The 13422-nt window shown below is 32.6% G+C and overlaps 3 protein-coding genes across 3 annotated transcripts; 2 read left to right on the forward strand and 1 right to left on the reverse strand.

The window, feature by feature from the left end:
• Window positions 1–711: 711 nt before the first annotated feature.
• Window positions 712–3729, forward strand: LOC18600840 (Sucrase/ferredoxin-like family protein). Its single transcript, XM_007031529.3, has 5 exons — window positions 712–1156; window positions 1251–1324; window positions 1936–2241; window positions 2341–2424; window positions 3081–3729. The coding sequence occupies exons 1-5, from the start codon at window positions 806–808 to the stop codon at window positions 3439–3441; spliced, it is 1176 nt and encodes a 391-aa protein (XP_007031591.2). The 5' UTR covers window positions 712–805; the 3' UTR covers window positions 3442–3729.
• Window positions 3730–3974: 245 nt separating this feature from the next.
• On the reverse strand, window positions 3975–5288 carry LOC18600841 (ARM repeat superfamily protein). The gene is made up of 2 exons (XM_007031531.3): window positions 4995–5288; window positions 3975–4905 (listed from the first exon to the last, which is right to left on the reverse strand). Exons 1-2 carry the CDS (start codon window positions 5207–5209, stop codon window positions 4104–4106), a joined length of 1017 nt encoding a protein of 338 aa, XP_007031593.2. The 5' UTR covers window positions 5210–5288; the 3' UTR covers window positions 3975–4103.
• Window positions 5289–8792: 3504 nt separating this feature from the next.
• LOC18600842 (uncharacterized) lies at window positions 8793–10227 on the forward strand. Its single transcript, XM_018118949.2, has 2 exons — window positions 8793–9902; window positions 10129–10227. Exons 1-2 carry the CDS (start codon window positions 8793–8795, stop codon window positions 10225–10227), a joined length of 1209 nt encoding a protein of 402 aa, XP_017974438.2.
• The last annotated feature ends 3195 nt before the right edge of the window (window positions 10228–13422 follow it).

The following is a 13422-nucleotide window of genomic DNA, read 5'->3' on the forward strand; positions in this document are numbered from 1 at the left end:
TTAAAATTATTTTAATATTTAATTAAACTTTATCTTTATAATTAACGATTATTAATCAAAATTTACTTATTATTTTTTAATATATAATATCGATATAATATATTAGTATATCATACTGATTCATATTAACATAATATGATGATATGATCGTCTGAAATTTTTACTTTTCACGATAACGTTATGTTATTATAAAAATGATAACTGATAATTTTAATTAATGTAATTAATAAATAATTAATTAAAAATAAAATAAAAATTTATTTGAAAATTTTTAAATAATTAAAAAAAATTAAAATATTATGTCAACTTAAATTAATAGGTTAACTATGTTAAGAATCACAATATTTAATGATGAAATTATCATTTAATTGTTATGAATAAATAAATAACTCAAGATAAATATTTTTTTTTCCAATTTCAAAGGCGAGACAAAGGATTTTACTAATTGAATGAACTTGTTGTAGATAAATTTTTTAATTGTTGTTATCTTTAACATTAAATTAAACAAACAAATTAAAAAGTTGGGTAAATTTTTTTAAAAAATTAATACAATTATAAATAATAAATTATTTACGACAAATATTGAAGAGTTCGAGAAAGTCTTCCGTTGGACCTAAAATGCATTTTTTTGACTATTGGATGAATATGAATTTCTATAAATTAACCTCAAAAAAGCAGTTCTACCGAACCTTCCATGGCCATTACACCACCAAATTGTCCCCATCCAATATCCACCCGCGCGTTTGCACCACGCTCCATTTCCTTTCTCATTCAAACCCAAAAGCCCACCTCCAGACCCCCCCGTATGCGCATTGCGCACTGCTTCCGTTCTTCTCTCTTCTCCTCCATCATATCTTTTACTCGACCTCGCCTTCACCCTTCTCCTAAACCTTTGGCTTTGGCTTGTTTTTCTTCTTCTTCGATGGCGGATTCTAACAACCTCTCAAGTGTCTCTGCTGAAGATGAGGCGCAGTTCGGCTTCACGCGCGAGGAGATGTACTCCAGTAATCTTGCTGGCACCGTCAATCCCTACGACCGTCACGTGTTCCTTCGCCATAAGTCGTATACCGATTGGGTCTCCCGCGTCGAAGAAGATCTCCTCCCTAAGCTTCTCTCCTCCGCTCTTAAGTCTCGCAAAAGCGACATCCCTGACAAGGTTCGTTCTTGTCGTTTGCGACCTTTTGTCGATTGCTTTTAAGGTTTAAATTTTCAACTAATCATGGTTTTTCTTTGTTCTTTTTTTTTGATAGACATTGTTTACGGTTATTGAGGGAGAGGGATCTGATGGAGATGTGTTGATTTTCCCTGACATGATCAAATACAAGTAAGTTTTTCTTTTTTCCTTTTTTTTTTCTGGAATTGATTTCTTTTTGTAAGTGTTGACTTTCCATTTACAAGACCGGATCCTGTGCAAATGAAACAAAATTTGGGATTAAAAAAGATACTTTTGGTAATTGATGGGATTAGGAATCTGATCTTTTCTATGTTGAGTAAGTTCTGCTAAATTCTTTTTGATACAATTATACTCTTAAAACTTTTGCCATGTGTTCAATTAACTGTAAATAAAATATTAACCTTCAATTACTTGTTGAAAAAGATGATTACATGTCAAAATTTAAATGGAAATGATATTTGTTGAGGTGAGGCTTGCAATAATTTCTTGTCTTATTATATCATATTTTTTGATAATAGTAGACATATAGACATGTTTAATTAAATACAAATTTGTCAAAATTTCAAAACCACTCGCGGCATTAAACATAACCATCCTTGTGTAATTTTAGGCCAGCATATTGTGAGGATTAAGAAGTGTTTTGTTTATGTGCTATTTTTTGTTGAGTTGAGATTGAATGTCTTCTTTGTTTGGAAAATAATGAGAGAATGCTATAGTAAGGGATTTTTATGCCTGAGGCTCTTTTATTGTTCTGATGGAAGGGGTTTGACGGACTCTGATGTGGATGGCTTTGTCGAGGATGTGCTTGTGAGTGGCAAACCATGGGCTTCTGGAGTGCAGGAGACCTTAAACGGTTCATATGTCTTCGTGTGTGCTCATGGTAATCGTGACAAGAGATGTGGTGTTTGTGGACCAGTTCTAATCAAAAAGCTCAACAAGGAGATTGAGTTGCGAGGACTGAATGATCAGGTGTTTGTAAGTGCTTGCTCTCACATTGGAGGACATAAGTACGCTGGGAACTTGATTATCTTCAGCCCAGATTCCGAGGGAAAGATTACGGGCCACTGGTAATATCTATGTCACTATGACATTGTGCTTCTATGCATTGGATGGTTGTTGATGGTATTGGTTTTTTTTTTTTTTTTTTTGGCATCAAATGATTGCAGGTATGGCTATGTTACTCCTGATGATGTGCCTGAATTGCTGGATCAGCACATTGCAAAGGGAGAAATAATAGAACGCCTTTGGAGGTTTGTGTTTTTTGTTTATCCCGAGCTTAAGTTGGTTAAATATATAGTATTTTATTTTGTGCCATTTCTGAGTACATTCATGTATTGGAGATGGACTTACTACCTCAAATCTTTTGTGGTAGATGAAGTTTGACCATCAACATTGTCAGTGCATACTTAAAATCCATAATTTTTTAAGTTATCCAGTGAAAAAGTTTATAGTTTACTATCAGTGCTGCTGCATGTCTTTCCTAGCATTGATTTTCTTATGTTTTTCTCACAAGGCAGCCAATGGTGTTTTATACATGTAACTAATTGGCTCTTCTCTTAGCTTTATTTTGCACTAATTCAGCTTCTGAACTTTGATCCTGAAGGCTGTGCTTTATTTCATTTCCCTATAAAACTCTTTTGAAATGTTTCTTTATGACTTTATGCTACTTATTTTAGGCTGTTTTTTTTGCTAGGGTTTTAGTGAAATCACTCATAGTACTATTATTTACAATGTGCTTTGCTTGTGGGAAGCCCCATCTCTATTGTGTGACTCATTGCATATGCCATATGAAGCTTTCAATTATTTCTTCTTTATGCCAATTTTTTCATTTTTTTATAGTTGGGATCACTTGTATTTTTTCCAACTGTTTGTAAGATGACAAAGTATGTAAAACATGCATCTGCAGGGGTCAATTGGGAGCTTCTACTGAAGGGGGTGATAAAGCGGATGAACAGAAGCTTCCAAATAGGACAAATGTGGAGAAAAATGAGAAGCATGAAGAATCTGTTGCTCAGCAGACCAAGGAAAACGTTGGTGGTTGTTGTCAGGGTGCTAATGGGTTCACCTGTTGCATGAATGCTAGCTCTGAAGTAAGTGAAAGAAAGAAAAGTGAAGAAACAAGAGAGGAGCATGGAAAGACTGGGGTGTGCAGATTGACAAGCTGGGTAGAATCATGGGAGCAACGTGATGTTCTTACAGCAGCAGCTGTGGTTGGAGCTGTGGCAACCGTTGCTGTGGCTTATAGCTATTATAGAAGGTCGGGCTAAACTAAGCCCTGTAATCCAATGTTGTACTGTGTGCTTGTGGGTTGTATACCCCGGTTTTTTTGGTCGTAGAGGCAATAGTGATGATAAAATAATCCTCCACTTCGCTAGGTGATTGATACAAATAGTCACTTTTACAATATGGGGATGAAATACCAAATTTTTTAGCCATATTTAAGGATGAAATATTACTGCATTGATTTCTTTGGTTATTAAGATGTTGTTTCACTAGATGTAAAGACTTTTTGAATGCTTCATCCTTATACATGAAGAGCAATAATTTATGATTTACAGAGGTCTTCTTCAAGATATGTTTTCTCTGCAGGAAGTGCTGCGCTAGGTTACAGAAAGCCCTGTTTTTCTATTAGTAGACGGTTGTGCATGGCAGCTTGTATTCAGAGTAAGATTGCTTACAAATATTCTGGTTTTGGTGCTAATTTCTTCAACTCATTCATTAAATTAATGGAGATTTAAAGTCATAACCTGTGGTTTTAATTAATTGTCTTTGTAATCACTGATGTTAAATAATCAGGCAATTAGAAGGAAAAAACCCCTGAGAATTAGCAAGCAGCACCCAATACCAATATTATTTACAGAGATTTCATTGCCCTGAGTAAGCCTATAATCTAAAGGCTAGAGTGTATCATCCTAAAAGGAAAAAAAGTTTATGTACTGAGCTTGGTTATCATCTCCTCCACCAACCTCAGCGTCGTTCCTGTAACTTTCTCTCCATCTGCATCAATTGCCTGCATAATCTGCTCCATGAGCCCATGTTTTGATTTACTTGTCGAACCATAGTTCGAGCAATCCCTCAGAAGAAGTAGCAGCTCTCGAGCCATACTCTTAGCTCTCCAGGTTCCATCAACACTAACTTGAAGCAGCCCAGGCATTACACCTTCCCTCAATATCAATCCTCTGTATTTATCTCTACAGCTCTGGCACATGTGAAGGAGGATTCCCACTGCATGCTCTTTGCATTGAGGAGAACCCTCTTCCACTGCCTCCACTATAATCCTGATTGCACCACCAGTACCGGCTGTTTCTTGAATTGAATTCTCAGAGGAGGAAACAATATTTTCAAGTAGAGCCATTGCCTTCTCTGTCAGCTCCGATGACTTTTCTGAACGGTGGATAAGTTGAAGCAAGCTATATATTACACCAGAAGAGGCAATCGATGGAATTATCTGATGGCAAGTTGAGAGATTCTGGAGTGTAGCTATTGCATCTATGCTTGCTTGCATGCTAAAGCTACTAATATCGTTGGCATCAGCATTCACCAGGTTCAGGTTCAGGATTTCTACAAGGAGTTGTATAGCCCCCGAAGAAGCAATTGCCAACTTGTTTGCTGTGCAAGAGGACAGGATCAACATCGCTGCGATTGTGAGTTCAATCAGCTCCTCACTTTGGCATTGAAGAAGGTCTAACAATACTGGAATGACCCCAGCCTTTACAATCCGGATTTTGTTTCTGCACAACCAAATATAATATTAGGTACAGAATTCATTGGATTCTGCAAAGTAGTAATGAACATTGAAAGAAGCAAGAAAGAGACAAACCTTTCACTGCCAAAGGCAAGACCAAGCAGGGCCAGCAGAGAAGCTTCAATGGCTTCATAATCTTGTGACTGAAGCATCGAAACTAATGGTGAAATAATCCCTCTTTCAGCCATCCTATGCCTTTGCTTGCTGCTTAGTTTACTGAGTTCAGTCGCAGCTTGAATCTGCACTTCTCTATCGCCACTGAAGAGATTTTCCACCACCAAATCCTCCATGGAGAAGAAGAAAGAAGAAAGTTAAAACTCTCTCTCTCTCTCTCCTCAATGCTTAGTCTGCAAGTTCCCTACGCCAAGTCTTTCATGTAGGCAACTGAAGAAATAATTGAATTGATATTGGTTGCTTGAACAAGTGATGTTAGGCTTTTGCGGGTATCCATTGTTTCAACTTGAAGCAAAGCTTGCTATTCTCTTTGGGTCAGCTTTTTTTTTAACCTTGAACCTCTGATTTACGAAAAAAAAACAAATGCAACACACAAAACATGATTCTTTAACTTTCCTTTTATATAAGCAAACGCCGTCAGCTTTCCTTTTTAATGCTTTATGGTAGGCTAAAGTATTGAATAGGGTAACCAGGGGATTGCTTAAGCAAATAAAAGGTAATTATGTTTGAGATTTCTTGGGGGATTTATGACCAAAATTAATGGGTTGGTTAGGTTTATTATTTTGGGAATCTTCTAAAGATTTAATGATTTACGTTCAATTAATATGCTATTATGAAGATAGCATGTGGTGTTGCATCCTTATTGGCTTAAGATTAGATTGAGACTTACTTTTCTTTACTTGAATTCGATTTTTCCACCATTCCAAATGAGTAGTTCCTAGAACAAACAACCAATAGAAGTTATGATTTAATGAGGTCCTTTTGGTACCTAACTCCACACCACACATAAAAACTTAAAAAGGGTTTCAAAATATATTGATTTGGTGCCTAACTATAACGTTTTTCACCTTAATAATGCTTAGCTTAATATTAGCCACGTGCAGCATGTGTCATGAGATCATTACCAATTCTCCGAAATATTAATTTATATTGAGATGTACGTTTATAGGTTTAGAATCTTTTTTTTATTTATTTAGTTTGAAATTTCGTCTAAAATAATATAAATAAAATTAAAACGTAAATGAAAATACCCTTTAGTCAGTATCAATTTAATGCATTAAAACTTGACTTGAGGAAATCCCCTACAAGAGTAGGTGGGTTGCTCTGCTTTTAAGTTCTTTGATAAATTTGATAGTATTATAAATTCCATCAAATTTTGTTCAACTTGCATTCTAATAACTCCACTTAAGTCTTTGTCACATTAACAAGAAAGAAAACTAGTATATAGCACTTATTGGAAACTTCATTTTTAGTATCCCAAAAGGCTTATCTCCATTACTTCCAAGATAATTGCTAAAAAAATAATAATTATAAAAAAATGGGTTGTAATTTTTGGGGTTTTTCAACTTATTCACTAGATCCAAAATCAAGATATATTGTACCATAAAAGTCTGGGTAACATCTGTCCTTTTTTTTTTTTTAAATTTATAAATATTTAATTTTAAGATATAATAGATAAAAAAAATTTTAAATTATTTTAAAAAATTTAAATATATTTTTTTCTTGCATTGCCTTCAATCAAACCGTTATATTTTTATTTTGAACAAAATAAGTTTTTATAACAAATGATTGACTAATTATCATTACTTAAAATGTTCTTTATCTTTTTATCTCATATGATATGATATTGACATGTCATCATAAATAGTGATGTAATATGCTTATGTAATATGATAACATAAATACATGACAGTTTTACTCCTTACATCAGCATTACGTAGAAAAAAAATGACTGGTGACATTCTAAATAATAATTCAAAATAAATGTATAAAGACTTAATTGAAATATAAAAAAAATTAATAGTTTATTTGTATTTTTTAAAAAAATTAAAATTTTTAAAATGAAAAATATTTTGGGAGGGAGCTAAAATAAGCAATAATGATTAATACAATAAAAGAAAAAAGAGTAAAGGAAAAAAAATGGAAGGGATGGGACCCATCCATTTATTTTATTTATATTTGATAGGAATCCCTTAGCTTTACTTTCGCCGCTATTCGGCGGCATTGCCTTTACGGAAAATACTTCTCAAATTTTCATGATGATTCCTCTTTACTGGGAAGTTGGAATTTAAAAATTTAAATTCCTCTGTTCTTTAGAAATTTTTTAACAAAAACTTTATTAAATTAATATTATTACGATTTGCTGACATTTTAGGTGATAAATGGTGATTAGTGATGGAGTTTAAATTTGATACTGTATAAATTTTTATATATTATCAGTAAATAAAATGTTTATCATTTTGTTAATAAAATAATTTTAAAAGTAAAAATTTTAAAAAATAAAATACTCATAATTTTAAACATATTTATTTAAAAGACTTTTGAACTTTTACCTTTACATATTTATAAGTTGAAATTATATTATTACGTGATTAGTGTATAGATACTATAACTCGATAATGTATTAAATATAAACTCTCAATGGCGTTAAATTATTTTAAAAAATCTATTTTGAGATAAGCATAGAAATTACAAAGGGTCCGGATTGGGCTTCCCAACCAACATGATCCATGTATAAGCTTAATGGGCTAAATTTAATATCCAGGCCCATTATAAAAATTTTGAGTCAAGAATTATGTTATTAATTATGTGCTAATTTAGTAATAAGAAATTTACAATTATAGGGGATTATGAAATATTTTAGTAATATTTTGGCCTAATATCTTCTCTAATTTGATTTATTAATCTTCAATTTTCGTCTGGCGAATTTCTTTTTTATTTTTCCTCAAATTTCCTTGTTAATTTGACTGTGGGGAACTTTTCATTTTATCTCTCATTCATTCTACGAAGCAGCAATCTTCTTCAGTGAGTCTCGGATCTTCGCTCTCTCCTTTCTCTCTCTCTTCAACATAACCTAAGCTTAACATTACACATGGATGATATTACAAGATTATGTTAAAAGCAATCGAACCAACTCCCAAAGTTTATCCCTCAACATCTAACAGGAAAAGGCATGGGAAACACCGATCAGAACCAGATCATGAAGAACCGAAAACCAATGATGAACACCCTGATTCAGCTCCAAGGAAAAGACGGAGAAACCCGAGACGGAAAAGGTATCAACCGCCATTTTCATCGAACGATCCTTCCGTACGGACGGCAATGTACGTAGCCATGGCCCATGCAGGCCTTGCTTTAACACTAGCTCTCCTCTTCGGCCTCAGCAAGCTCCTGCAGAACTACTGGCGCCCCATCCAATGGGCCATTCTTTGTTCCATGCCTTTACGTGGGCTCCAAACGCTGATAGTTTCCTTCTGGTCGCACCCTCTTGGTCTCGGCCTTTTCGAAACCCTGATCGCCATCCCCATCGCCATTCTACGTGCCACCACCGCATCCCTCCTCGACTCGCATGCCGCCCTCCTCCGCCTACTCAGCCGCAGCTCCTCTCCTCGGCCTGCTGGTCGTCGCCAGACACGTGTTGGTTTCTATAAGCTCATGCAATGGCTTGTCTCTTTTGGCCCTTTTGTTCTTGTTTATGAGAGAATAGGGTTTTTCTCTATCCCAGCTGTTACAGTCCCTTGCTTCGTAGCCTATATAAATGGTTTTGGAGTTATAATTAGGCCTGGCCTTGCAACAACTCTCTCAAGGATTTCATCTGCTCGACAAAACTGAAAAAAATTTCATAAGAGTAGAAGTTTCTCATTCTTTAGCAAGGGAGGTCAATTTATAACTTCAATGTTGTTTAAGAGATTGAATACAATGGTTGGGATTGGTCTTATTTTGTTTATGATTGTAGGGTCTATATTAGGATTTCTTTTCTTCTCCTATAAAATTGCAATTGAAGGGAAAGAAGCAGTCATTTCTTTGAAGGTTCATTTGGAAGAGAATAATTATGGTGAGGTAATTGGGATTAATAAATGGATGGATGAGAATCAAATCCCTGAATTAATTGATAGCTATATGTCCAAGTTTTATGAAACTTTGTCACAAAATATTGATTCTTGGGCTGTTTATCACAATGTGACAGAGGTTGTTGATGGTTTTAAGCAGTATTTTGTGCAAAGCTCGGTAGTTTCTTGCATTCCTGATGAAAAAGTTAGCGTCCGGAGGCCGGTGTATGAGACCCTCTATAGCCTTCAATCAAAGGTGAGGAATGGAGAGTGGAAAGTGATTTATAGGGATATTAATGGTGAGTTTAGGAAATTCATGTCTCTGATCGCTAATGAGGATTTGTTGGAGAAGATCAAAGCATTTCTTCTTCAGAGTTTGGATGTCTCGAAAAAGGTACTTTTTAGCTGTTCGATGGTGTTAGCTAGAGGTGCAAATCTGTTGTTCTTTGTGGCCATACTGATTGTTTCAGGAGCAGCTGAATTGGTGAATTTTATATTTGAATTGATGGTGTTTTTGTGGCTTTTGTATTATCCGATCACTTCAGATTCTGGAGGAGTTATGGACCATGTTTTAGGGATGTTACCAGTTTCAAGATCCACCAGGAATCGATGCGCCCAAGTTCTTGATCATGCTGTTAGCAGTGGACTGCTAGCTACCGCCAAGGTCACATTGTTCCAGGGCTGTTTTACATATCTTCTGTTCAGATTCTACCACATTCATTTCCTTTACATGTCTACATTTCTAGCTTTTTTAAGCGCTCTTTTACCTATAGCTCCAGCTTGGATTTCATCGATCCCGGCAGCACTCCAGTTAGCCATGGAATCAAGATACATTGAAGCTATTCTACTGACAGCAGTTCATGTGATACTATTGGATTATGGGACTATGGCTATCCAAGATGAGATTCCAGGACATAATACTTACTTGACATGTCTTAGCATATTTGGTGGCATTGCCTTTTTCCCCTCTATATTGGAAGTAATACCTCTTTCTTAATAGATATGCACTATTTGATCTATATATCATCATGATTTCTAAATCTTCTGTTAGCTTGTAGGGTCTTTTATATTATAGGAGTGCTTGCTTTTAACCCCCCTCACTTTTACCTAGTTCATTTTCTCCTTTTGTTCTTTGGAATCAAATATTTTGTCATGTTTTCTCTGTCTTTACAAACCATAACTTGGTGGTTGTGTCTCAATTACAGGGAGCAATTATGGGTCCTCTAGTGATGACTGTGATCATTGCTTTGAAGAATCTTTATGTCGAATTTGTTCTTGCTTTTGCTGGTGAAAACAGTTGCTAACCAAAACTTGTGGTGAGGGATTTGATTGATTTTGTATTTGGTGTTTAATCTTTGCCCATGAATTATTAAAATTGGTTCCTGCCCAATTGCCACCTCTACTTTTAACCTTCCATTTTAAATTCTTGCATATCCATCCCCTGTTGGCTTACATCACATTGGATATTTCTTTCTAGTGTACATACAATTTTTTTGAAAGTTTTTGCTTTAAATTTCAAGATTCCTACATGGTTTCTCATGGGAAGATCTCTGTCACTGGCTGGCAACAAGCTCCGCCCGAGTCTATCATGGCAGGCGCATGGCATGGGAACCTATAACCCTGGTCAAAACCATGTCCAAAACCTGGAGCTCATGATGCTATTTACAAGGAGACTCCTCTAAGAACTGTAAAATTAGATTCCATTTCTTAGGAATGAAGAATGGGAATCAAAGTAGCAGTAATTAATAGTTTCGTCCATAAATGATAAACAAAAAAGAATAAAGGAAGAGAATTGAATCATACTATAAAAAAAACATTTAAAATTTAATTAGTATATAATCTTGAGAATAATATATGTTTAAAATGAAATCAATGATGAGAATTAAAATTAAGTTAGATATCGTTCCAACCATCCATTTCGTTGGTCGAGAACTTTCTTTTGATCACATTATTATTATTATTGCACCCTTACTTCTCGAGGATAAAATTATATTTTTTCTCTAATGATTTAAATGATAAATTGATGTAAGCAAGATTAAATTGATGCTCCATAATTTTCTTCATGTCTCTTGACACATACTGCAGCCACCATATATTTCAGGCATCTTATTGGATTTTTGTGTATTTTATTTCACTTAGATTTAAATTCTTAGCCAAATAAAGGCGATAAGCTTTATAAAGGTTTAGATTGAAAAAGATTAAATAAAAATTAAAATAGAATTTTTATATTTGAATCCATTTTTAATTTCAGCATTTATTTTATAATTTTAACTTAAAATTTCACATACTTCACCTAAAAAATTTTGGAAAATTTTGTCCAAATCAAAATTTTAACATAATACTTGAAAAACACCTTAAATTATTCAATAAAATTCAAATAAGTTTTTATTTTCTATTACATTAAATCAAACACATATATATATTTTCATTTTGAGCCGAATAGACTTTCTATCATCAATAATTGATTAATTACCATCAATTAAAATACCACTTGTCATTTTAAATTCATGTTGAGTTGATATGCATGGTGTTGCATGAAAGATTAAAAATATCACATGACCCTATTGTCATGTCACGTCATCAATATTATAACTTGTTAGCATGTCACATAATATAGAATGATAAGTAATATTTTGACTAATAACAATTAATCAATCAATAATTATAAGAGCTTATTTAATTTAAAATTATTTTTTAAAAAATTAATATATATTTTTTAAATATTATATCAAAAATTTTTAATCTAACCACTCTCGATTAGGTTAAAAAAAGAGTTGTCATCTTCTGCCCACTAAAACATACCGTCAAGTCAAGAAGGTTCACTTGTCAATTTTTTCTTTTCAATAATTTATTTGAATGACGCTAGCCTGCCAATCAATGAATATCTCCAAGTTTTGGCTCAAGCTCAAATTTTATGCAAAAAATTATATAAAAAAAAATTCTATCTATTGATAGTATCTTTTTATATATCAAGAAAATGTATAAACCGATGATTTTGGATATGACTGATTAACACAATATAAAATTAAGTAGATTTTAATCTTATAAAATCGTGTTTTTATTATAAACGAGTTAATCCATTTATGACAACAAAATATTTATATTTTATTCGAGTTGATCTGTTTAAACCATATATAACATGTTTAATCAATTATAGCCAACGAAGCTTGAATACAAAAGGAAGGTTGCTTGGTAAAACAAGTAGAAACTTTGATAGATCAATTCACAATATTACTCAATATATCTAATTTGTTTAAATTCATTTATTAAATTTTTAATGTAAAAAAATAATTTATCATCCGTATTTCAATAAGTTAATTTAATTGTGTCACTGCATGAAGAATTGAAAATTCTTATTGAAAAGACGAAAATGACAAATTATAAAAGTGTACAAGTGGTCGTAACATAATAATAGGACAATATTGCATACATAAGGAACTTATCTTCGTCCAAATATTCTAACATGTATGATTAATGTAAAAAGGATCCAGAATTAGATGAACTGATAATTTATTTGTTAATTTATTTTAAAAATTGTTTCATTGAGTTCATAATAATAATTTAAAGCTCAACAAATCTAAAATTCTAAGCCAAATAAAGATTCTGATAAGCATGACTAAGGTGATGAAGGAATGAAAATGAATTCTGATTGAGAAGACCAATGGCGGACCCATGTTGAAGAGAGTGGTGTCACATGACACCACTCACTTATTTAGTTTTTATGGTTTAGGGTAACTAATATACTAAGGAATTTATTACTTTCAAGTAAAAATGATTTATGAAAAGTAATTTATATATTAATAATTAAATACTACGTGGAAAGATGAAAAAATTTACTACTATAATTTAAGATTTTATTAGTAAAGTCAAAACTTAAACTATTCTCTTTGTTCAAAAATTCAAGTTTTTCTTCCTCTCAGTCCTTAATTGTGTTTTTCACTCTCATAAAACAACTCAACTAAGTTTCAATTGTAAGCAATTTTCAACTAAAATTAAATTTTTAAATACTGCATGTTTAAATTTTTTTGATTAGTTTTATAGTTTAAGTTCATAATTATAATTTAGCTAATAAAAAATAGTATTGCATATAAAATAATATATTGAAATTATGATTCTTTTTTTTTGGATTTATTTTGTAGATATATTGTTTGATTATTTAATTTTTGTATTTAACTTTATGTAGTTTGTGGATGCTTATATTTAGTTTTAATTAATAAATAGAAAATTGTCATATTATTAGTTGTTGAATATAATAATTTGCTATGCAAGATCATATTTTATTTAATTCTAATATCTTAATTTATGCTAATGAGTAGTAATTTTGGATGAATGATTGTTTAATGACAAATATTGAAAAAGATGTATTTGATAATGTTTCTACTGATGATATCATCACTGTTTTCAAAATATAAAAAATGATTGTGAACAATTATACTCATCTTAAATATTTTTATTTTTAAATATTAAATGAATGTACTGAATTTATATTTTTTTAATTT

This window comes from Theobroma cacao, chromosome 4, assembly GCF_053813885.1.
Source record: "Theobroma cacao isolate CCN51 chromosome 4, ASM5381388v1, whole genome shotgun sequence".
In the NCBI taxonomy this organism is placed as follows: domain Eukaryota; kingdom Viridiplantae; phylum Streptophyta; class Magnoliopsida; order Malvales; family Malvaceae; genus Theobroma; species Theobroma cacao.